This window comes from Lepidochelys kempii, chromosome 23 (assembly GCF_965140265.1).
Source record: "Lepidochelys kempii isolate rLepKem1 chromosome 23, rLepKem1.hap2, whole genome shotgun sequence".
Classification (NCBI taxonomy): Eukaryota; Metazoa; Chordata; order Testudines; family Cheloniidae; genus Lepidochelys; species Lepidochelys kempii.
Window position 1 is genome coordinate 1,999,553 of NC_133278.1, and position 23,351 is coordinate 2,022,903.

Here is a 23,351-nt window from a genome sequence, read left to right on the forward strand (position 1 = left end):
CCTGTTCTCCCGGGAGCTCCCAAGAGTCTGCTGTCAGCCTTGACAGGCCGCCAGCTGCCTCCTTAACTCACCCCCTTCTGTCCTAAGCACATCAGACCAGTCGGTGCTCTCCCATCCCATATAACGGGGGAGATGTTTGGAATGAGGGGGCTGGTGCTCTGCATTCCCCCCCTTTTAAGGGGAGGATATAATTAGTTCCTTTAACAATATTTATCTAGGAGGGTTGTTTGGGCCTTAACACATTACTCTGCTCACTGGCCTGGCTGAATTTGACAAGGCAGATCACTGCACACACAAAGTCCTCGGTCCTCGCTGGGCTGGCAAGAATGACACTGATTATACAAAGCTAATACCAGTGGGACAAGTCAAATATCCTGCCTGGTGTTTTAGGGGTTCACAATAAGCAGACCCCGGGGCTTGAGTATGCCTGGGTATTTTAGAAGGGAAAGATCACCTGACATTCACGGCCCACTGCTGGGGTGTGCCCTCGGACAGACAGAATCAGAACTTCCAGCTAATGGGAATTTCTTTTAGAACCAGGCCTAGGCTTTCGGAGGAGGGGGTTCCAGGTTCCATTCCCACTGCCACCACTATAGCAGAGTTCAAAAGGGAGCTAGATAGATACATGGAAGATAGCCATTGATGGACCTACTAGCCAGGATGGGCAGGAATGGTCCCTAGCCTGTTTGGCAGAAGCTAGGACTGGGTGACAGGGCACAGATCACTTGATGATAACCTGTCTGTTCATTCCCCTTGGGGCACCTGCCATTGGCCACTGTCAGGGGACAGGATACTGGGCTCGATGGACCTTTGGTCTGACCCAGTATGGCCATTCTTATGAAGTCTGAGTGATCACATTGTGCAGCACTGGATGATCACAGATGGGGGCTGAGGAGGTGGTAAAGAGCAGCGGCCCTATTTTAAGCATAGAAGTTCATCAGGTTTTGTGTCCTGACCGCCCACCAGGCACCGGCTCCCCCTAAACAGCATGCCCTTTATTGCGGGCCTCCCACTCAACACAGATCCAAAGGCAGAGTGGAAAGGAACTGGTTAGATGGACGGTCTGTTGGGATGCAGAGGATAAGTGCTGGCTTCCTAACAGCGCTGTACCTTTCCTTTTGACAAGGCTGTTTATTAATAATAAATACTTGGCTGTTGAGTAGCATTGTCACCCACGCTCACAAAGTGCTCTGCTAACAACAAAGCCGGGCCAACCCCCTCTGTAGGGTAGGCACTTTTATCCTCATCTTACAAAGGGCCCGAGGGAGGGGGTGCAAATTGCTGACGGACGCAGAATGAGTCGGGGCCAGCTCAGGACTAGAAATCAGAAAATCCACTCTGTGGTTCCCTGCTCAACCTGTCCCCCCCCACGCCCCACCCAGAGCAGGGACCAGAACCCAGGAGTCCCGCCTCCTCATCTCCTGCTCTAATCAGTATCCTCAGAGCAGGTAACAGAACTGTTAGCAGCCTGAGTCCCGGCCCCCCCTGCTCTAACCACTAGCCCACATTGCCTCCCTGTAAGATACAGAGATATTAAGAGCTTTGCAAACAAGAAGAAAGAAAGAAAAAACACCCCCTCCCCCCCGCAAACTCCACACACTTGTCCTTTTTAAGCAAAGGGGACTGCATGTCCTCAAAGGCCCATCTGCCTATGCTACCCCAGAAAAAATAAAGCAGCCCTGACACACCAGCACTGTAATCCCACTTAAGGTGGCTAAAACAGGGCTTTCGCTCTGTCTCTACATTTAATGTAAACTTGTCAAGTGCAATCAAGTCAGCGCTGCAGGGTAATCTGCTCAGAGCCCTTAGCACCTGCATTGTGGTGATTTGACAGAACAGATGTACCAAGAGATGGAAGGTTCCCTCCATACCCCAGCTGAAAGAGAATAAGTGGGAGCAGTAAGGGTGGAAATGCACAAGACACAGGTCAGAGCCTGCAGCAGAAATCTTGGGCCTGAATGGATGTTACCTTGCAGTTATTTACCCTACTGCAAAGTGAATGAAAGACACTTATAGCAGAATGTGAGCATTTTACATCCACTTTGCCAAGGAACAGAATCCAGGCCTGGATTGTGCTTGGCTTGGCACTTCCAGGCAGAAGACAGTAGGTCCGGACTCCTGGGTTCTTTCTCTCACTCTGCCACTGACACTCATCTCTCTCTACCCCTCTTTAAAAAACAGGGACTGTAATACAGATCTACCTCCCAGGCACACTGCCAGGTGTAAATTCATTAGCATTTGTAAGAGAAGATACTTGAAATAGATAAATAAAGCTACAGATATTCCAACTTTTTACTGGCACGTTATTTTACCCTTGCTACGTTTTCTATTCAACTTATGATGCTTTCAGATACAGACCCACCCACCACGGTAATTTTGCGATTGAATTTTCCGAGACATTAAGCAAGTGGGCACTGAATGGCAGCAGCAATCCAAAACTGCACGTGAGAGGAAAGTGCTTTTTTAATGGTGTCTTATGGAGTCAGACGCTAAGATTCCCAAGCAAATCCTACAGAGGACAGAACGCCTATGCAAAAAGTAGGTCAGTGCAAAACCACCACCACCAACTCAACCTACAGAAAGCCTTTCCCTCCATGCATATCGCAAGAGGCCCGCCGCTCTTTTCTAAAGGGCAGTATGTGTTAAAGGCAAAGACACTGCTCCAATCAGAACAGATCCTCTTGGAAAACAAGTACGAAATATCCAGTTGGGTGGCTGAGGGCATTTCAAGAAAGGACAGATGGGAAATTCCAGACCCTTCACCAGCAGAGATGAGCTGGAAATGTGCAGTGGCCCCGATTCTGATCTTGGCTATGCCTTTGTAGCACTGCAGTAACGCCACTGAAGTCACTGTCGTGTACAGCGGAGAGCAGAATTTGACTCAGTGAGTTTAAGCAGGGCCCAGTTGCGTGCCATCAGAGTTCTCTGGGGCAGGAAGAGCATGCAGTGAAATTAAGGGCTTGTCAGTACTTGAAATGCAACAGCAGAACAGCTGTCGCACTTCAGTGTGGAGTCTACCTAGTGACAGGAGGGGGGTCTCCCTATCAGCATAGGTAATTCCCCCCCACTATCTGACCCCCAGAGCAAAAGACAGCCCGGCCTGCATGGAACATGACCGCTGAAATAGTAGGTGTTTACAAGTACACTGCAATTCTAAATCATCATCTTCTCAAAGGGCTGTTAAAACAAAGGCTTATCATCTATCAGCGTTCAATAACCCCTGCACCTACCGGTTAGGTAGTACCCTTCAAACTGATGAGCCCAAAGCATTTCAGAAATATTACCTAACCGGCACAGATGTGTCACTCTCAGAGTTACCAGTGAGGAGATAGACAGGCAGCTTTGCTGTGCCAAAGGTCATGGCAAGTCAGCCCAAGAACGCAGGAGTCCTGAGTCCCTGTCTTCTGTATCCCACTGCATGAAGTGAACACTACAACAGGAAAAGGGAGGGGGGAGGTTCTTTCCTCTGTATCCTGAAGCCAAATTGCAGGATATAGTGTCACATCAAGTAACTGGATGTGCCGTCGCTTAGCTGGAGCAGGGACCTGGGATTCCAGATTCCGGGGTTTTATTTGTGGTTCTGCCACTGGCTTGCTGTGGTTTTGGGCCAGTCACTTACAACAGTTTTTTAAGTTTTAAGTTTTATTTTCCCACATCTTCAAAAAGGATCTAACACTCCTTTCCCCTCAAGGCTCTGAAAGGCTTAAATAATGCTCCCAGAAAGGCTCGGAGATCCTTAAAAGGAGCTACAGAACTTTGGACATTGTGTCAGCACACAGTACGTTGCTTTGATTTACTGTAGAGGAGGACACCCCTGTCTTAGTGTGACAGCAAATACAAGATTAAGGAAGCAAAAAGGTTATTGTTCAGCATTTATTTTTTTTTTTGTTCCCACCACAGGGTGAAGAAACCTGAAAGTTACAAAGGTCCAAGTCACATTTCACGAGACAGATGGAAATAAGAAAACAAGTTTAAATATCATGCCCATTCTAGATATAAAGGAAAAAAAGAAATCAAATAATGAAAAATATAGTGTAGCGTGATCTTTTGCAGATATATTTTTACAAACCGAAGACCAAAAGCTCCTTATGTTATGCCTAAATCTACTTTAGTTTTGTGTATAAAACCAGACATTTCAAAAATGTTTCCCCCTTGTTTTATATATTTTTTTTTGCAATTCTGAAAAAAAAGTTTACAAAAACAAAACAAAAAAATCCAAGTCTTGTAAATTTCTCAAATTTTTTTTTTGCTTGTACATTATGAACAAACGGATTCAACTCTCCTGATGGCTTACATCTTGCCAAGATAGGTTTATAACATCTCCCCGTGTCCTAGCCACTACAAACAGGAGTAGGAAAAAACACAAACCTAGAGTCTACTCTAATACACTGTGAGAGCAGATATCAGCCGCCAGTGAGTTAAGCCCGCTCGCCGCGGATACGACGCGCCAGCTGGATGTCTTTTGGCATGATGGTGACTCTTTTGGCGTGGATTGCACACAAGTTGGTGTCTTCAAAGAGACCCACGAGATAAGCCTCACTGGCTTCCTACCAAGGAAAAACCACAACAGAAGTAACAGCTCTATTTGTTTCGCAACAGTCTCTTTCGGAGGCATCCAAATGCTCCCACTGTACAGAGGGCCAGATTTTTCCTACTGCTCTGTGACGTTTATTTGGCCATTTATTCTGATGTCTAAAGGGGGGCTGAGCGCTCTTGAAAAACTGACCCTACATGCTTAGCACCTACCCAGCTCTGTGTGCATCAAGGGCTTCCCAAGTGTCAGCTGAACCCCATTTGGCAGGTGAGGAAACCAATTCAGAGATCCCAAATTCATGCCCCACCCATCTACACTAGCAAGCAGCACAGTCTCAAATGTGGCAGCTCTTTCTAACGCTATGTGCTCAACACCCCCACGCCAGCGGCTTTGAGACATGGATGCTTTCCCCTGCCATGAGTGAGTGGAATGACAGAGAAGCTGAGCACTGCAGCAGTCACTAATGTCAGTGTTTCTCCTCTGCCTGTAAAAACACACACACACACACACCCACCCACACCCACCCACCCCCACTAGGATGCAGTGGCCCCTTGGGGCAAAAGCAGTAATCTGTGGACATCAACAGTGAATTTAGACTCTACATTCTGAAGCCAGAGGCTCTGAGCAGCAGAGGTATGTTCTGCAGATGCCTCCATGTCTAGTTTCCACAGATTTGATGAGTGCAAAGCAGGTCGGGCTCACTCTTTGGAAGGTACTTCCCCACTGTCTGGGGGCAAGTTAGACAAGTTTCCTTCTGTCTCCCCGGCGGGGAAGAGAGACAAAGTCACCTACCTGCAGGGCTCCGATGGCTGCGCTCTGGAACCGCAGATCCGTCTTGAAGTCCTGAGCGATTTCACGGACCAGACGCTGGAAAGGGAGCTTGCGAATCAGCAGCTCGGTGGATTTCTGGTACCGCCGGATCTCTCGAAGGGCCACAGTGCCAGGCCTGGAAGAGATTTCAAAGACATAACCTGAAGGGCTCCAAATTTAACCCCAATGATCCCAACCACACCCAGACATCAGAGTCCCAAGGACTGCAGACAGAACTCCCTTCTCCTCTGCAAGTGTCTCAGCTGTACACACACACACACACACACACACAGTGCATAGAAGAAGCTTGCCCTGCCACAGTCTCTGGGGACAAAGAGGACTCCATGGTTGTTAAGCTGGCCTATTTCACTGCTGTCAATTTCACAAACTTTCCTGTTACAAAATAAAGTGCAGTATTTAAAGGGAATCAACAAAAGTTGACAGCCCCTAATATTAGGCCACTGGTAGATCTAAGCTTTTTTTCTTTTTAAGTGGCTTTTTAAGTACTTTAGCAGCTCCTTCCAAACAAGGACTGGAACAATGATGACATCTCAACCGCTGGGCAGGAGCCCTATCAAACATGGGTTGCTGAGCTGACTACAAGCGCCTTTGTATGCACGCGTTTGTCCCTTACGCTTCTGTTCTAATAAGCCAGCCGAGAGGATAATATTTTATAAAACTACTCACTACAAACATTATTTATTATTTCTAATTACAGTAGCCGCTCGGAACCCTGATCTCAGTCGAGGCCTCTCTGGGCTCAGCCCCGTACGCACCCATTCCAGTGTGAGAAACTGTCCCTGCTCTGAAGAGCTTACATGCTAAGTAGATGAGACTGGCAAAGGATGAGAGTGGAAACTGAGGCACAGAGAAGGGAAACGACTTCCCGAAGACCACACCAGCAGGTCAGTGGCATGGCTGGCAAAGAGAACTCCAGCTCAGGCATCTGAATCCCTAACTACTAGCCCATGCTCCCTCAGACATAGCCTTAATTCTTATGTACTATGACATATCACGTTACTTTTTTTCTCATAATGGCAAACCGCAAAACTCCCCTTTACGTCTCCCATGCATACCAGCAGAGAAAGCGTGACTCCAAATACCTGTAACGATGAGGTTTCTTCACTCCCCCAGTGGAAGGCGCACTTTTCCTGGCTGCTTTAGTGGCCAGTTGTTTCCGGGGGGCTTTCCCACCAGTGGATTTACGAGCAGTCTGCTTGGTACGGGCCATTCTGGACGGTCTTTAGTGCAGAAGAAATCTGCAGGGAAAAGGGGAAGAAATCAGTTTAACCTTTTCAAGAACAGCTTGACCTGGGGTCGCGTCCCATCACTCCCTGTGTGACCTACAAGTCACTAAGCCAATGTGGTTCCCTACTGGTAAAATGGAGCTAGTCACACTGCCCTGTCTTCCCGGGTGTTGGGAAGAGGAATCTCTTGATGACTGTGAGACGCTCAGATACTATGGAAACCCTAGAGGTCGTCATATAAATGTTTAGGAACATTTCCGGCACTATATGGTAGGAAAAAAAAAAAAAAGGACTAGAAAATCCCTGAAAAGCTTTTGTTAGTTCCACAACTGCTCACTCAGAATTACTTCATTTATAACAGTGCCCGACTAGAGTGTCACAGATGAACCTGTGTTTTGTTTCTGCTGTAATATAAAATGATCATTTCAGTCAGTAACCTGATTTGCCCAGCATGGAAGAGGACAAGAACTGTTGTCTTCCCAGCTCTGGAGGAGGATGGGGTCTAGTGCTTAGGACTAGGAGCTAGGACTCCAGGGTTCTAGTCCCAGCTTGGGAAGGCAGCAGGATCCAGTGATTACATTAGGAAGTAGGTCTGGGAGCCAGGACTCCTCCTGGGTTCGAGTCCCAGGTCTGGCAAAGGACTAGGGTCTAGTGGATTAAAGCAGGAGGGATTTACAGTCAGGACTCCTGGGTTCTTTTCCTCTCCGCCCTCTGCAGTTGCCAGTTTTTGCACAGACCCACAAGTGATATTTCCCAACAGTGAGAAAAAGTCACTGATTTCCCCCCTGAGGGTCACCACTGATCAGTAGGGCCAGCTGGGGGGCGGGGGAGGAAAGAACCTGCTGCCCCGATCGCTCAGAAACAGGGCGGGAAGACATGTGGGGTTGGGGAAGTGAAGGCAGTGGAGGGAGCCAGCTAGGAATGGCATGAGTGAGAGTCTGGAAAAGGGATTGTTGTGGGGAGGGTCACCTTGGCTGGAAGCTGGGGGGCAAGGCTGCAAAAAGCAAGGGGCCATTAACCCTTCTTGGAGCGGAGGCTGCTCTGGGCCCGAAAAGAGCGAGAGAGATCTGGCCTCAGAGCCGGCTCCATGCCACGTGAGACCCCGCTGAGGCGCTGGCTCCACATGAGCACCATCACGTTGGGCACCAGGCTGAAGTCACTGGCGATCGTGGTAACCAGGCGCCATGGCGATCGTGGTAACCAGGCGCCATGGCGATCGTGGTAACCAGGCGCCATGGCGATCGTGGTAACCAGGCGCCATGGCGATCGTGGTAACCAGGCGCCATGGCGATCGTGGTAACCAGGCGCCATGGCGATCGTGGTAACCAGGCGCCATGGCGATCGTGGTAACCAGGCGCCATGGCGATCGTGGTAACCAGGCGCCATGGCGATCGTGGTAACCAGGCGCCATGGCGATCGTGGTAACCAGGCGCCATGGCGATCGTGGTAACCAGGCGCCATGGCGATCGTGGTAACCAGGCGCCATGGCGATCGTGGTAACCAGGCGCCATGGCGATCGTGGTAACCAGGCGCCATGGCGATCGTGGTAACCAGGCGCCATGGCGATCGTGGTAACCAGGCGCCATGGCGATGGAGCCAAGGACAATAGCAACCCCACACCAAATTGTGCCATGGCATCCCACCTCCATGGCCAATATGCAGCCCCTGCAAAGCCACCAGAGTTTGCTTTAAAGAGAACCCAGGAGTCCCAGCTCCCAGTCCCCGCCCCAGGTGGCCCCCCTCTACCCACATAAAGTGTTATTTTTAAAGAAAGACTACATCTTCCAGAAGCCTTTGCGCCAAGTCTGGGTTTGATTAGCTAACTAGTGTCAGGTGAGCTTCCCCAGGCTAACCGAGGCTTTCTCCCGATTGGCCAGCGTCGCCAGCCAACCGGTATGTAACCTGACAAGAAAGGGGGTTGAGCCGCGAAGCCTCCTCGGTGATTGACGCGGCTCATGACCAATCGACCTCGGGGCTGCCTCAGGGGCTTCCAGCCAATCAGCGCGGCCACCGTGCTCTCGCATCGCCCGACCAATGAGCTGCAGGATACAGACGGAAGGCGGGACTTACTTGGTGGAAGGGGCTCCTCAGACGATCTCGGTTTCTACTCACCCCCCCTTTTTTCGGACGAGGGGGAAGCCCGGGTACGGGGGTGTCTCGCGCCTCCTTATTACCTGTGTGTGTGGCTCGCGCCCCTCGCAGCAGCGACCGTTGGAGCCGTTGGGAGTCCCGCGCCGGCGCTCGCGCTGCTCTCGCTCCCTTCCCGCCTTTCCCGCCAGCCCTAGCAGAAAATGGCGGGTTCCCCGGCTGGGCTATTTAACCATCATGCAATGGGGCAGAGGGGAGGGGTGGGGAGGTCAGCTGAGGTGAACCAGGCTGTGTAGGCGCCATCTTGTAAGCGCCACCTAGGCTGCCCCTGCCTCCCCCCAGTCACAGGGCTGGCAAGGGGGAGCCTTCATTTAACCACACACCCTACTGCATTTTATGCCCCTTGCGTGAGTTACGTTAAGACCTCCCTCGAGTCAGGCTAAACCCTTGCCATGCGTCATGCCAATCTTGCCTACATGTAATGTAAAATCCCTGGCACAAAGTCACGCCAGGTGCCCCCCCCATGTGCATCACACCAACCCATGCCTACGTGTGACACGCCAAAGCCCTGGAATGTGTGACGCCAACCTCGCCTACATGTAACACAGTAAACCTCTGTTACAAGTCACGCCAAGCGCCCCCCAGCATGCATCTTGCCAACCTTGCCTACATGTAACATGTGAAACCCCAGCACATATCACACCAAGTGCCTCCCCCATGTGTGTCATGCCAACCTTCCCTACATGTAACATGCCAACCCCTCCCCCGCATATTTACACCAACCGTTCCAACATATACCATGTCAAGGCCCTTGCAGAAGCTTTGGCAACTCCTTCCAGTGGACAAATTATATCAAGCCCTTTGCACTAGTCATATGAACCTCCCAGTATAAGCCATGCCAAGTCATGCCTACTAGCCACATATGTCACTATAAAACCCTCACATGACTCCACAACCTCCCTGGGTCACTTGCTCCGGTGCCTAAGAAAGTTTGCCCTAGTATCCAATGTGACTCTCCCTTGCTACAAATTAAACCAATTACTTCTTGTGCTACCCTCAGGGGCTATGAAGAACAATGGATCCCTTTCAAAAGATGGTCCAACGGTAGATGGTGTGAAACATATATAAGCTCTCTGAGGTAGGATTATCTCCTACTGTATGAATGTGAAATACCCAACATAACGGCCCCTGTTCTTCGGCAGCCCATCCAGCTGGGCCTCCATTTGCACTTGGATAACCCACAAAACTCAGCCTACATGAGCAGCAAAGCGTGCGGCCTTCTGGTAATAATTTCTAAGGGGTTGCCGGTACAAACTCAATTACAGCAGAGAACGGATAGGAGTGGCTGCGTGATCCAGTTCTGCTCAAACTGGACTAAGGCCCACTGTTACTAGACAACTCAAAACTCACTCTGATGCCTCATTCTTCAAAGATATAGGAGTCCTAAATGCAGCGTCCATCTCTCCCTGAGTGTTTCTACAGTAGCCCAGCACAGTCAGGCATCTGATGCTGCCTAGGCTCCTCAGGACATTACCCCACTAGAAATAAACCATGAATTCCTAGATTTGTCTTGCAAGGATATTCAGAAAACTACCACCAGGAAATCACTAATTTATACTACTTGCATTTATCATTGTGGGCACCAGAGGGCACAGTTGTATCTCGTCACCCTCACCAGAGTTGCTAAAAACTGGACTAAACTGTGTATTTTTTTAACTAATTTTTAATAAATTGTATTTTTTGTCCTCCCCTATCATCCCTCCACCCCGACTCTTGCAACACTACAAACACGACTGAAATTTGACCTCAGCTGCTTCTGGCAAGATAGATATTACAGATGAGGAATGGGAGATAGAGGTGATGTCACAATGCAAGTCTGGCACACCCAGAACAAGAACCTCTGTTTTAGGCCTGAGCCACAAGACCACCGTTTTTCCTTTTAAGACCTCCTTTAAAAAGGAGAGTTCCGATTGACAATAGATCTGAATTAAGACCGTCCCCAAGGTGCATTATCTTAAACTATTTTCATATAGGAGACATCCAGGATGTGAGAGAACTCATTTACAACTAGCTCCGCTCTACTGGAAATCTGGGGGCTCTGAGCTAATCCCTAAACACTACAGAGATGGTCATGGGTTCCTAGGCTCCCCATTAAATCAAATCAATTGTGGAAGAACAAAAACAGGCCTGTTGGATTAAAGGGTAAAATTATTACAAAAAACGGTGTTTGGGGAGGTAAGGAGAGGGCATCAAGTTGTCCTGGCAATGGAAGGTCAGAGCTTTAAATAAGTCTCACCCTATGCAGCAGAGAGAACTCTTACTGGCCTGGCCCCAGCAGACAGAGGATTTACTCCTTTACTGGTTACTTACAAGAGTTGTTTCATAATAGGTACAAGTTACAAGGGTAACTGTGCCAAGCTGATTAATTTTTCTTTTAAATGGAGGTTTATTTTAGTATTCATGAAAATGAGACTAAGAACATATTAGCAGAGGGTAGGCATTGTGCACACAGCTGATGTACTTCAGTCCCCATTTACAGCTCACTCTCCATCCCAGCTCTGCCCAGCTCCACAATCTTGACTTGCAGCACTCTCTGCTACTGTAGCTTGAAGCGGGGGGTGTCACAATACAGAATTGGTCTGCAAATGCCACCAGTTTTCCTTTGTTTCAAGGTTTGGGGGACTGTGGATCAAAGTCATTGTAACAAGACCCTGAAGATGTAGCAGGAGAACTTTGATGTCACAAAAAGCAAGGTCCTGGCTGCTTTAAAAATATCCACTGCCTAGTTAGGACATCTCAATAGTAGCCCCACTACTGAGGTTGCAAAGAAGTCTGGAAAGATGAAAACTGCATCAGGCTTGCTGGAGTGGAGTGTGTAGATGGAAGGAGCTTGATAGGTTTGGATATAGGACCTGGAATGCTGTTTTCATGATCGTCACACTGCAATGAAGCGCTGGACCACTCGCCGCTTGTTTCGGAGTACTGGTATAGAAGAATTATACCCCCTAGTGCAAGGGAACGGAGATTCTGCTATTGCTCTGTCTTTGGTCAGATAGCAAGCACTAGAAAGAAGCCACTACACAACCAGTTTACAAATTTTCATTATTTTATTTGACAGACACCTTTCTGAAGTGCAACAAAAGTTAAATCATACAGCAAAATTGCAAAACTGTCTTTCTGGGTTTTTTTTTTTAAAACACTGGGTGACCCTGGAAGGGGGAAGTGCATTATCACGATTCAGAAATGCCAAGATTTAGAGGTTACGTTTTGTGAGCAAGCTCCACTGCCTAGCTGGGACATCTCAATGTGATTTGTCAGGACTGTATCAAGGTTCTGCAGAAGAGGGAAAAACTGTTTTGACTGTTTTGACAGTTTAAGAAAACATAGGGAGTTTAAATTAAAACTCAGGAGTTTTATAAACAGACTACTGAGTCATTCCTTAAAACATTTTATCTCATTTCCCTCCCAGTTCCCCCCATACCGGACAATGAGCAGTTAATTCCTCTTCCCACACTGATGGGATTCCCAGATGGTAACCCTCCCTTACTTGACAGCCTTCATCCCAAAGACAAAGAGCTTGCTGTTGCTATATCAGCACTAAGACAGATTTCTCTGTAAGGTTGAACAGTGAAACTCACTCAAGAATTATTCAAAGTTAGAGGCACCTTAATGGCACATAGTGTGTTAACAGGGCACGTTAATGGGGCCGTTTCAACTCTAGACAGGTGTTGCATACAGATATAAAGCATGCCAAAGCACAGAACTGGATTCTCATCTGCCTTCGTTCAAACCAGCATCCTGCGCAAAAACTTCTGGGAATGGCCACGCTCCAGAGGACATTTCAGCAACTCCCATCATCAAGCGCTCGGCCAAGCTGAATGAAGCAAATGCTCATCAAGCTAGACGAAGAAAAGGAACATATATAGTTAAACTTGAAATTTAAAAATAAAACTGGACTAGGTGTAAAGAAGGGCTACTAGGATGATCAGGAGGCTGGAGAGCCCATCCTAGGAGAGGAGATGGAAAGAGCTTGGCTTGTTTAGCCTAGCCAAGTGAAGGCTGAGAGGGGGAAAATCTGATTGCTCTCTCTAAATAGGCCAGGGTGTTGTGGGGAAAACCACCAGAAGAGCTATTGAAGCTCAAGGACATTATTGGCACAAGAACAAACGGCTACAAATTGAGCGTGAATACGTTTAGGCTGGAAACGAGAAGCTCCTCTGACGGTTAGGAACCAAGGGTCTGGAACAGCCTCCGAAACGGAGCAGTGGGGGCGAGCTAGTTTGAAGATGGAGACTGATAAGTTTACGTCCAGAATTTTATGCTGGAGCGTCTGTGAGAGCAGTGGACTGAAGGCTCAGAAAGGCCCTTTCCAGTCTGATGTACCGGAAGCAGCAGCTACATCATGCAAGTGTAACCGTGCCCTCTACTGTTTACATAAAAACACTGTAGACAAACCCAAGATAACACAATCGCCACACAGAGGACAAGAGACCTCGTAGGACTAATTAAGGAAGTCGGGGGCGGAGGGGGGAGCCTGGCAGTGCAAAGGGTGCATTTTAGGATCCAACAGACCAGGGTTCTAGCTTTGGTTCTGGGGATTGCATGTATGATTTACCAAGGGGGCAAATCTGCTTTCATCACCACCTGGATTCACAGCACCTCAGCCAACCAGAGCCATGCTCATTTTCTGACCCCCTTTTGCCAATCTTTTTGCCTCCCATGAATGCTCTGCCCTGTTGGTGGTTGCCAGCATAACCAGAGTGGCTGGGAGCTTTAGGATTTGCAGCATTACAGCATTTTAACAGAGAGCTTTCCCAAGTGTTTCCTTGTCTATGTATATAAGCTGAAATGCAGCTATCTCTGGGGTGAAGCACAACAGCTGCCCCAGCAGTCAGCATAATAGCGGTTGGGGTGGGGTGACGTTCTAACCAACCATAACGTGGCAAGTCCTTGCTCTTTCGGGTGCCCCATCATATTTATAATACCCATGCCGAGGGGGATAGGACCTTGGTTAAAGGTCTCCTAGAAAGTCACATGCAGCAAGGCTCCGTTTATCCAAGGAGGAATGACAAAGAGGACTACTGGGATAGCCAGACCCACAAACTTACCTGTGCTATGTACAGAGCCATCGATGCATTCTGCTGTTCCTATCCCAAAGCCAACGCCTTTTTAATGGCTGCCACAATCTTGGAAAGCTTGGTGTCATTATCCACAAATCCATCTCCGTTCTGCCAGAGAGGAGCCAGTTAGCAAGGGGACAGCTGAACCCCCCCCCTTGCCCCCCAAACATGCCCCATAAGGCTCAAAGTAGTCAGAGCATGAGAAGGCTGTTTGCCAGAAGCTGGGAATGGGCAACAGGGGACAGATCACTTGGTGATTCCCTGTTCTGTTCATTCCCTCTGGGGCACCTGGCATTGGCCACTGTCAGAAGACAGGATACAGGGCTAGATGGACCTTTGGTCTGAGCCAGTATGGCCGTTTTTATGTTTTAAAGCTTCTATAATTCTCCAGGGTAACATGGCCACTGATTGTGTCCAGAGTTATGCCCACGGAGATCTCCACTCCTATTTAAGAGTATTCCTCAGCAAGATGCCTTCTACAGGACAGCAGCGCCAGGATCGGAGGGACTATGCAGTGTTTGAAAAGCGGCCTCAGAAAAACCTCACAGCTACTCCTTGGCTACAGCAGCGAGTGCAGAAAGCTTGTTTCTGCTGCTGGACCACCCTGGCTCACAAAGAGCTCAAACAAAATATTAGCTTTAAAAAAAAAAGCTCAGATGAAACTTACAGCCCCTTTCCCCCTGCCAAGAAATATGGGCAAACACAACTGCTTCTAGAAGGTGTCACATACAGGACAGTTGAAGTTCAGCAGGCCCCTGGAACATCCTTAAGGACACAGAGCTCAACAGTCCTGCCACCTCACATTGACACGACAGTGGAAGAACTTTTAATGTAGGACCAACAGCTCTAATCCCCCCACCCTCCCGGACCTGCAGCATCAGCAGCTGCAAGAGCCAAAGGCTATTTTAGCGTCAAAGAGGTTTTCTAAGGAGCTGTATTTTTCCTCCTGTGAAGGTCAGCAGTGGTGGCTGCTAATAAGACATTTCAATTTGCTATCCTTGGCGATAAAGGATGCAGGTTTCATCCACCACTGAAATGCAGCCATCTTTGAGGTGGAAAATGCCAGCTATTAGGAGAAGGGGTGGGAGAAGAAGAGAGAATAAAAAACCACAGCCTGTATACTACTGCAACTGCAGAGAAAGTTTAGAGAGTCAAGATAAGTTACTCCTATTGCAACATGAACACAGCATTGAGTTAACACTAGCAAGCCCAGTGAGTGGGCTAGTAGGAGTTAGTGGCTGATAGGTGTTTTAGGTCTCATCTCCAGCAGCACCGAAGGAAGAGTACCAACCTGCTGACCCACAGTGAGTGCTCCTTAGAAGCGCCCCCCCGATCCCTGTTCGGCATACAGATTCTAAGGGGATCATTGTACAAGTTGGTACAACTGTAGACAGGACTACTGCTCCAGCTTCAACAGCGGACTCTGGCTACAGATGTCAGCCCAGACAAGGCTCCCAGCCTTGTGCTCACAACATCTCTATGAAGGAGTCTTTCTGGATCATGCACATCGCCCGCCCTGGTGACTATCAGCTGAGCAGTTCGGTTAGGAACTAGATGGGAGGGGAGGAAGAGACCACTCACCATTTTTGAATGCACCAGTTTGCCTGCAATTGTCACTTCAAACCATCCTGTGACCTGAGGGGTCCCTTCGCCACTCTAAGCAGAGAAGAGGAGTCAGTCACCTTGAGAATGAAGAGCCCCAAGGGGGTCTGGGCTATTTTAAGCAGCCAGCTCTCCCCTTCATGTTAGTTTCTTCTGAAGATTCCTAATTCAACAGGAGTGCTCCCTACAGTTCTCACCAGAGAGGAGAATACATCTGCAAACAGATGTTGTGAGCTTGATGCAGAAATGACAGGTTGGGATTCTCTGGTCTGGAGTCATACAGGAGGTCAGACTAGATGATCATAATGGGCCCTTCTCTGACCTTAGAATCTATTAAGTTAATTTGTATTCTAGAAGCCAGGATCCCATTGTGCCAGGTGCTGAACATATCAAAGAATCCCTATCCCGAACAGTTTATAATCTAGAAGAGTATATATAGATTGAAGCGCACAAGGAAACCAGGACATGATACTAGATTGTCCAAACATCTTCAGTCCTGCAGGACCGTCCTCCTTCCACCTTAACGCCACTCTCCATGCTTCCTTGATCAAGGCTTCCCTTACCTCTACCACACGGGGCATGCTTTGTAAGCCAACCAGCAGCAGCCCAGGATCAGGTCAAAGCTTTCCCCATGGTTATGTTTGTGCCTGTTTGCCCATCTGAGAGGTTTAACCGCTTCCCCTGAAGCGTGTGGCACTGGTCACTTTCAGAGACAAGATACTAGACTAGAGGAACCATGGATCTGACAACTATGTTCCAGATTTATGCTGGACATGACATGCTCTTAGTCCAACAGTTCTCAGTCAGGTCCCACCAGATGAGGAGGGACTTATTTAGAGCCTCCTGCATCGCAGATTCCCACTGAAGGCAACAGGAGTTTTGAGAGTATAGAACCGGAGCTTTAGAGGACACAGCCATTCCTTGGCTGTGCATATTCTCTGACTGGGAGTCAGACAGACACAAAAGCTACGTGCTCTGCACGAACTGGACAGTCCTGGGATACTCACGATCTCCAGCTTGCCTGGGAACTGTTTTTCAAGTTCCTTCTTGAGCTGTTGATACTAGAGAGGAGAGAGGGGAAAGGCAGAACCCAGAGTTAATGCCTGAGAAGTCTTCGTCAGGACTTGCCCCAGCTGAATCTTGGCTCTGCTGTTACTTCACGCACCTAAAAAAACAGCTGGCAACAATACCAGCTAGCGAGCCAAGCCTCACACAGCCAGGCCATGTGGCCTGCTGCAGTACAGGAGCCCTTTCTACCCCAACTTCCTGCTTCCCTTTGCACCAATTTTCTCACCAGTGCAACTCCATTTATACCTCCTCATGCACAGGTTCAGACAGCCCAGGCAGCCAATTGGGGACTGAAGGGGGAGGAAAAGCCCAGCAGTTCTCGTTGGGTCAGGCTGGGGCAAAGGGTTGGGGATGCTCCAGGAGCAGATCCAATGACATGCTATGGCCCAACTTTCTCTGGAGCAGAACTTCCTCTCCTTGCAGATGGCCAGTAACTTGGACCAAGTGCTGGGAACAGGAATGGGATCCTAGAGCACCTCAGTCCAGGTCACCCACCACCGCTAGAGTTATAATTGGAACTGAACCGAGGAAGCTGGTCGCTTACCTTGGGAAGGTAGCCTCAGGCCCCGCTGCAGGGAGACAAAGAAGAATTATTTCAGCATCTAGACACTAACCAAAGAAGGAACAAAGGCTGAAATTCAAACAGGAGCTGAGCACCTAGCTTCCTTTAATCCCACCTGGACTCCTGCTATTTGAGATGAAGGGGAACGACATTAGGTTGAAAATAATACCACCACCTAGCTCTTCTACAGTGCTTTCCATCAACCGATCTCAAAGTGCCTTGCAAAGGTGCATCAAGTAGCTCCATTTTACAAAGGGAAAGGAACGTGTCCAAGGACACCCAAGCAAGTTAGTGGCAGAGCTGGGAATCCCAAAACCCTGGCCAGTGCTGTGTCCACAAGGCCATGCTGCCTCCAGAAGTAGTAGGCTGTTGTCTTCTCTATGGGACAAGACAGTAGATGGGAACATGACACCCTTTTTGAGGACATCTCCCTGGGTTTTGAGCATCGATGTTGGTCCACAGAAAGTGATAATTACAAATCACGGGGAGGGTAAAACCCCACTAACGATGCTGATTGTTGCTAGTTGTTTTCATTAGAAACTTAAGACTGAAGTTGAACCTTCTTGCCATGTGGTTACTTTCATTGCATTTAGATTGTGTCAAGAAACAGTCAACTGCTGACTTTATCCACAGACGCTAATTGCTAATATTTGGAATAGGGCGCATATGAACTTTGCGCTCACACCTGCTGGTGCTGGGACAAACTGGCCCCCTAACCACCTTCTATCGGAGGTGCAAGAGAGCAACTGGCTGCTGAGAAAGAGCTTTGAAAGAGGGAAGTCATACCAGCCCTTCCTGTGTCTATTTTAGATGCTCAGGGAGCAGAGGAGAGCGCTTCCAGAAGTCATTCTAGTATGCGTGGGAATGTAGAGCAGGAGGGTGCTTTTTGCCATGAACAGAAACCTCTCAGAAGACCCCGAATGCTGTTCTGTAACACCGTCACAGAGCTGGCTAAGCCCTAGAGTCACAGCAACTAACTCTGCAGGATAAAACTATTTTATTAGCAAGGAGGTGAGATTCCTACCCCCCCCCTTTTTTTCCCCTCCCCCCTAAACTCCACCCCAGCTTGAGCAGTCACTTCTCACCGCTGCCCCATGAGCACGGAATAACCCCTCCACTTCCACAGCACACAAGACTCAGTATTGCTCTGGCGCTTTCATTATGCCGCGATAACCAGAGGATACACAGCTACCATGACTACGCACGTTCTTGAAGACAGGTGAAGCTGCAAGAGGCGAGTTAGAAAGTTGAAGTCTATGGACCGAAAGCGAGGCAGCTCAGGTCAGAGTAGCAGGAGATACTGGGGAGCCGTGCCTGGGGAGGCCGGACCTATAGGTGCATGGAGGGCTGTGGGTCATGCTTGAGGGGCATGAGTTGTGTATATGGGAGGCCATGGTTACTCTAGCAGAAGGAGGAGATGCAGATCAGCACAGAGGCACCCTGTCAGAGGATTCGCTTAGAAAAGGCTGCAGCAGGTCAGGATTAAGGTGTCTTGCACTAAGCAAGAGAGATGCCGGTCTATTCCAGGGTGACAATACCTATTTCAAGCTCTGGCTGACTGAATGTGGGCAGAGAGGGCGTGTAAGCTGCCACTTTGCAGCAGAAGTGCCAAATATAAACGAGGACTCGCCTGACTGCACAGAGGCGACATTAGTCCACCTACCATTCAGCCAGTGCGTGCTAGGCTGTAAGCAGCTTCATTCACCCTGTGGGATAGAAGCAGCTTAATCCCCTACAACACCCGTGCAGGTTTCTTAAAGAGCTCTCAGTTTAAGCCCAAAACAGCCAAGGTATCAGCCCAGTTACCCTCCAAGCCGGTCAACTGATCTCAAGGGGGCGTGAAACCGGCCCCCAGCCAGACCATCCCCGAGAGGGCAGCACAGGGTCATTCCCCACAGTTTGTCCTGTGGCCTGGCCAGTAACAGCATACAAGGATTTACCCGAAGGGCCCGAAATCAACAGAGCGCCTCCCACTGCCTTCAAGGGGCTTTGGGTCAGGACCACTAAGCAGCTGGGGCAAGAAGCGGGAGTTATCCCCCGGTCTCGCTGCTTGTAACGGATACTTCGCTAGATCAGCAGGTTTCCTCCCCGGCCTGTGGGGCGTCTGCTAAAATACCCCACCCCGGGCCAACGCAGGGCTAGCAGATTGCGTGTATCTGTTTCAGAGCAGCAGCCGGGTTAGTCCGTATCCGCAAAAAGAACAGGGGGACTTGGGGCACCCCAGAGACTAACCCGTTTACTTGAGCATAAGCTTTCGCGAGCTACAGCTCGCTGCATCGGATGCAGGCAGTGGCGAACACGGGGGGCGGGGGGATCCACATACACAGAGAGCATGGAACAAGGGGTGTTGCCACCCACCCTGTAACCGGGGTGCTCAGGGCTACCCCGAAAACACGACCCCGCCCTCGGCTCTGCTACGAAGCCCAGGAGGCGTGGGAGCTAACACGTTTTACGGGACCGTCCTCTGTTGGCGAGAGAGACGAGCCCCGAGAGGAGGCAACCGGCCCGCAACACCCGCAGCCTAACGCCGGCCAGACGCTTCCTGCGACTCCCGCGTCCACACGCGCATCGCTCGGCCGGCCTCGAGCTCCGTCGGGCCGGGGCCACGCCCGCCAGCGTAGCCTGCCGCAGCCGCCGCGGACCCGTTTCCTCGCTCTTCCAGGGGGCTGCAACCGCGCGGCCCGCCGCTCCCCGCCCGCGCTTACCAGTACAGCACGCGGACCCGGAGAGCCATGGCCGCGGCCTTCGCGCGGGGAGCCCGGCACCTGGCGCGTGCGGAGGCGGAACGGGCCGCTTTTACCAGCGCCGTGCCGACGCCTCCACCGGCGGGCAGCAAAGGAGGGGAGGGGGGGGGGGACGGGGGACAGCACCTCTGTTCCCCCGCACGTTAAACCTAGTCCGCTTAGCTGCTCCCTCCTCCGCCCGCCGGAACGCTGGGTTCGGCACAACTAGGGCTGTGTTTCGTGGGAAACGGGTGTAGAAGTGATTGCAGCGGTCTGGTAATGGCGCATAGGACTCCCCCTGTCTCCTGCGCTGCAGTGGTCTGGCCCCAGGCGCGCCCTGTCGCGTCATTAACCGGGGGGGGGGGCGGAGAAATTCGCTGGTGTTTCCCTGACAATCATTTTACTAACGCGCAATTACCTTAGGAAAGAAGTTTCTCCCTCCCCTACCCAGAGCTAGGACTTTGCCCTGAACATGTGGACGAAGGTCCAGTCCCATAACGAAAGCGTTGCAGAGAGGAGCCTATACAATCCAGAGGCTAGGGCATTTCTTTGCAAGGGAGAAAAAGCTTTCCGGCCTTACAGATCCTTAAACTCAGGGTTTCGAAAATGAATTCCCCACAACACCTGCTCCTTCCCCACACGGCGATCAAAGTCAGACTTGTGCAAGAGCAGCATTCCTGGGCCAGGGCATGGGTACAGTTCAATGGGCACACGCAGACCTTCCACCAGTCCTGGGTTTGGCTTGACTGTCCTGCTTTGACCCCACAAATCCCCCTATCCATTGAGGGCAAGGGAATCCTACAACTGTCTCTCTCCCACTCCCTCCTTCTGCCTTCCTCATGAGGGAAAGGGCGTATCAAGGGGACTAGGATGAGCCTTAGCTGGCCATTACAAACCAGCAGATTTGAGAGCAGCCCTTAGGCTGCTCCACATTACTGAGGGAAATGAACTGGCTGCAGGATCAAGCAGATGGAAATGTAGCATAAAGCCACATTTGTCACAGAGTTCAAGGCCGGAAGGGACCGCCAGATCATCTGGTCTGACCTCCTGCGTATCACACATCACCACCACCACCTGCCTGCTAAACCCAACAACTGACATTAGTCCCCGCTCAGGCATGCCAAGTTCATGGCAGAGCCCCTGATTGAACCTCGATCACCAGAGTCCCAGCCCAGTGCCTTAGCCACAAGACAAGCCTTCTCTCTGCGTTGCATCTGCAGTTTGATTGTAGGTTGTCTGGGGCAGGGACCATATTTGAGCTCCCAGCATGCTCTTGGGTGCTATACAAACACTGCCCCACGCTCCATGGGCAGATCCAATGCCATTCCTGCATCAGAGGGTACTTATATAGCCCATGGGAGTCAGGCACTTAAATACCTTTGAGGATCTGGGCTAAGAGACTTACCCACGGTCACACAGGGAGGCTGTGCAGAGCAGGGGATTCACCCCTAGTCCCAGGTGATCAGCCAAACCATTAGGCCACCCTTCCTCTCTGCCCAGGGGCAGACAGGCCACAGAGAATTCCCCATTGCCAGGGCCTGCAATCTGGTGGACAGTAGCACGAAGCAAGATTTGGGGACAAGGCTGGTGGAGCCGTGACTAGGCAGATCAGTCAAGCAATCTCCCAGCCTACGGAAGGCTTTAGCAAGAAGAACAGGGAACCCCATGGCCCCAGTGCTGCAGAGAAGCTGGGGCTACAGCCACTGTTCCCTCTAAGCTGTGCACAGATCCTAAACCCCCGCGCACACGGCGAAACACAGTGCGCACAACAATTTGCACAGAAGCACAACAATTTACACAGAAGAAATTTTTTGCGCACACGGCTTGTCAAAAGTTTGCATAGAAGAAATTGTTTGCGCACATGGCCTGTCAAAAATTAGAAGGAACATTGGCTACAGCCCTACACCGGAGCAGGGGTCCTCCTGGGAGAGGGGCAGTGCAGTCCTGGCACCAGGGTTGGTGGGGAGGGTGATGGGTTTCACGTTCCCAAAGCCCATGGACGCCACCTCATTAGGCTTTGAGCAGGCCACGCAAATATCACCCACCAAGCAGACACAGAACAGGAGACAGGTGGCGTCCGTGCCCCTGTTGTCACAAGATTAGCTTGCAACTCCGGGTGGAGAGGGAGCTTGGGGAAATCTGACTCAGCCATGTCCTATGCTAAATCAGAGCACCCTTTATTCACGGCATCATGAGATCAAACCGCCCGCTGGCTGTGGAATGGCTTTGAATGTACGGCTCTGGTGGGAATTTTCACAGGGCCCTGTTTGCCCCAAGGGATGCCCTGGGTTGCTGAATCAATTAGGAGGGTGGCAAGCCCCAGAGCGGAATAGCCTGATCGCCTACAGTGACCAGGAACGGTGACCATAAAACAACCCAGAGGTTCTACCCCCTCCTAGTGGAACTGTGGAGAATAATTCATTTCCTCCCCTTTTAAACTCAACCTGATATAACACTCCATGCCCACGTGGCCCCTTCTGAATCCTCAAAGCACTGGGCAAATATTAGCCAGAAGAAACAGTCAAGTCCCCTTTTTATTTTGCAGTTGCCATTGTAGGGAGGTGTAAATTATACCATCCTACATCAGCATTGTCAGCTCTTACCCTTTGGTCATGAGGCTTGGGACAGCTGGTGTTCTGAAGAAAGCCCCAGCTTCTGGAGTCAGGAGAATCTGAGCTTGTGACTAATAATAATAATAAGAGTTTCTAGCTCTCATGGTAGCAGAGAAAAGCTCGGAAACATGACCACCGTGTGCCAAAAAGGGGAGAAAGCGGAAGATGAAGTAGAGCTCAATATTTATTACTATTTTAAAAACAATCTCATGATTTTAAGCCAATCTCATGAAATCTCAGAAAGCAAAGAACAATTCCCATATCCAATTCACCACTTTCTAGGTATCTGGTAACTCAAAAGCTCATACGTTTACTTAGAATGAGCAAGATTGCCAGCTTGGATTTGAGCTGACAGGTTAGTGAAAGGGAGAGCCCAGAGCCTGGGGAAGAGGGCATTCGCTGACCTGAGCTCGGCACTGCAAGGAGCCAAGAAAGTAGATTTAAAAACAAAAATCCGCTAGCCGGACCCCTTCCCCACGCTTCCAGGGTTTGATTTCTGAAAACAGCTGGGCAGCTAACCCCAGGCCAAGCCAGGGGAAGGAGTAAAGGGGTGCCAAAATCAAGCTAGCTCCACCTTTGATCCTGTAGTAAGGGCTTCCTTCCCACAGGCATGGCGCCCCCTGCCCTATTGGGGCACATGGCTCTGTCTCATCCCACTCCACTTTCCATCTGTGCAGCTCTCCTCGCTGGCTAGCCTGCCTCCCCCACCCTGCTCACTTCATTAGCCAGCTTTCCCTGCATCACAGGGTGTGCTATCTACTATGGAGGGGTGAGAAAGAACATTTGGCTAAAAACAAACTGGCTAATATGCTGCTCTCTCCAACGTAAAAAGAAAAGGAGTACTAGTGGGCTTATGCTCAAATAAATTGGTTAGTCTCTAAGGGGCCACTAGTACTCCTTTTCTTTTTGTAAATACAGACTAACACGGCTGCTACTCTGAAATCTCTCCAACGTGCGTCTGGCTTTAGCAAAGTATTTAATTAGC

General features: G+C 50.0%; 2 protein-coding genes across 2 annotated transcripts; both read right to left on the minus strand.

Moving 5' to 3' along the window:
* Positions 1-3,859: 3,859 nt before the first annotated feature.
* Positions 3,860-8,912, minus strand: LOC140902013 (histone H3.3A). Its single transcript, XM_073321584.1, has 4 exons — positions 8,766-8,912; positions 6,448-6,603; positions 5,327-5,480; positions 3,860-4,547 (listed from the first exon to the last, which is right to left on the minus strand). The coding sequence occupies exons 2-4, from the start codon at positions 6,573-6,575 to the stop codon at positions 4,419-4,421; spliced, it is 411 nt and encodes a 136-aa protein (XP_073177685.1). The 5' UTR covers positions 6,576-6,603; positions 8,766-8,912; the 3' UTR covers positions 3,860-4,418.
* Positions 8,913-11,767: 2,855 nt separating this feature from the next.
* SELENOW (selenoprotein W) lies at positions 11,768-20,026 on the minus strand. Its single transcript, XM_073321455.1, has 6 exons — positions 19,737-20,026; positions 17,014-17,038; positions 16,409-16,462; positions 15,381-15,455; positions 13,788-13,907; positions 11,768-12,578 (listed from the first exon to the last, which is right to left on the minus strand). The coding sequence occupies exons 1-5, from the start codon at positions 19,763-19,765 to the stop codon at positions 13,827-13,829; spliced, it is 264 nt and encodes an 87-aa protein (XP_073177556.1). The 5' UTR covers positions 19,766-20,026; the 3' UTR covers positions 11,768-12,578; positions 13,788-13,826.
* Between the last annotated feature and the right edge of the window lie 3,325 nt (positions 20,027-23,351).

Coding starts and splice junctions, on each gene's coding strand:
- LOC140902013 (XM_073321584.1), bottom strand. CDS start 6,575: ATGGCCCGTACCAAGCAGACTGCTCGTAAATCCACTGGTGGGAAAGCC. Junction 5,481..6,447: donor AAGAAACCTCATCGTTACAG/GTATTTGGAGTC, acceptor AATCTCTTCCAG/GCCTGGCACTGTGGCCCTTC. Junction 4,548..5,326: donor CAGCCATCGGAGCCCTGCAG/GTAGGTGACTTT, acceptor TTTCCTTGGTAG/GAAGCCAGTGAGGCTTATCT.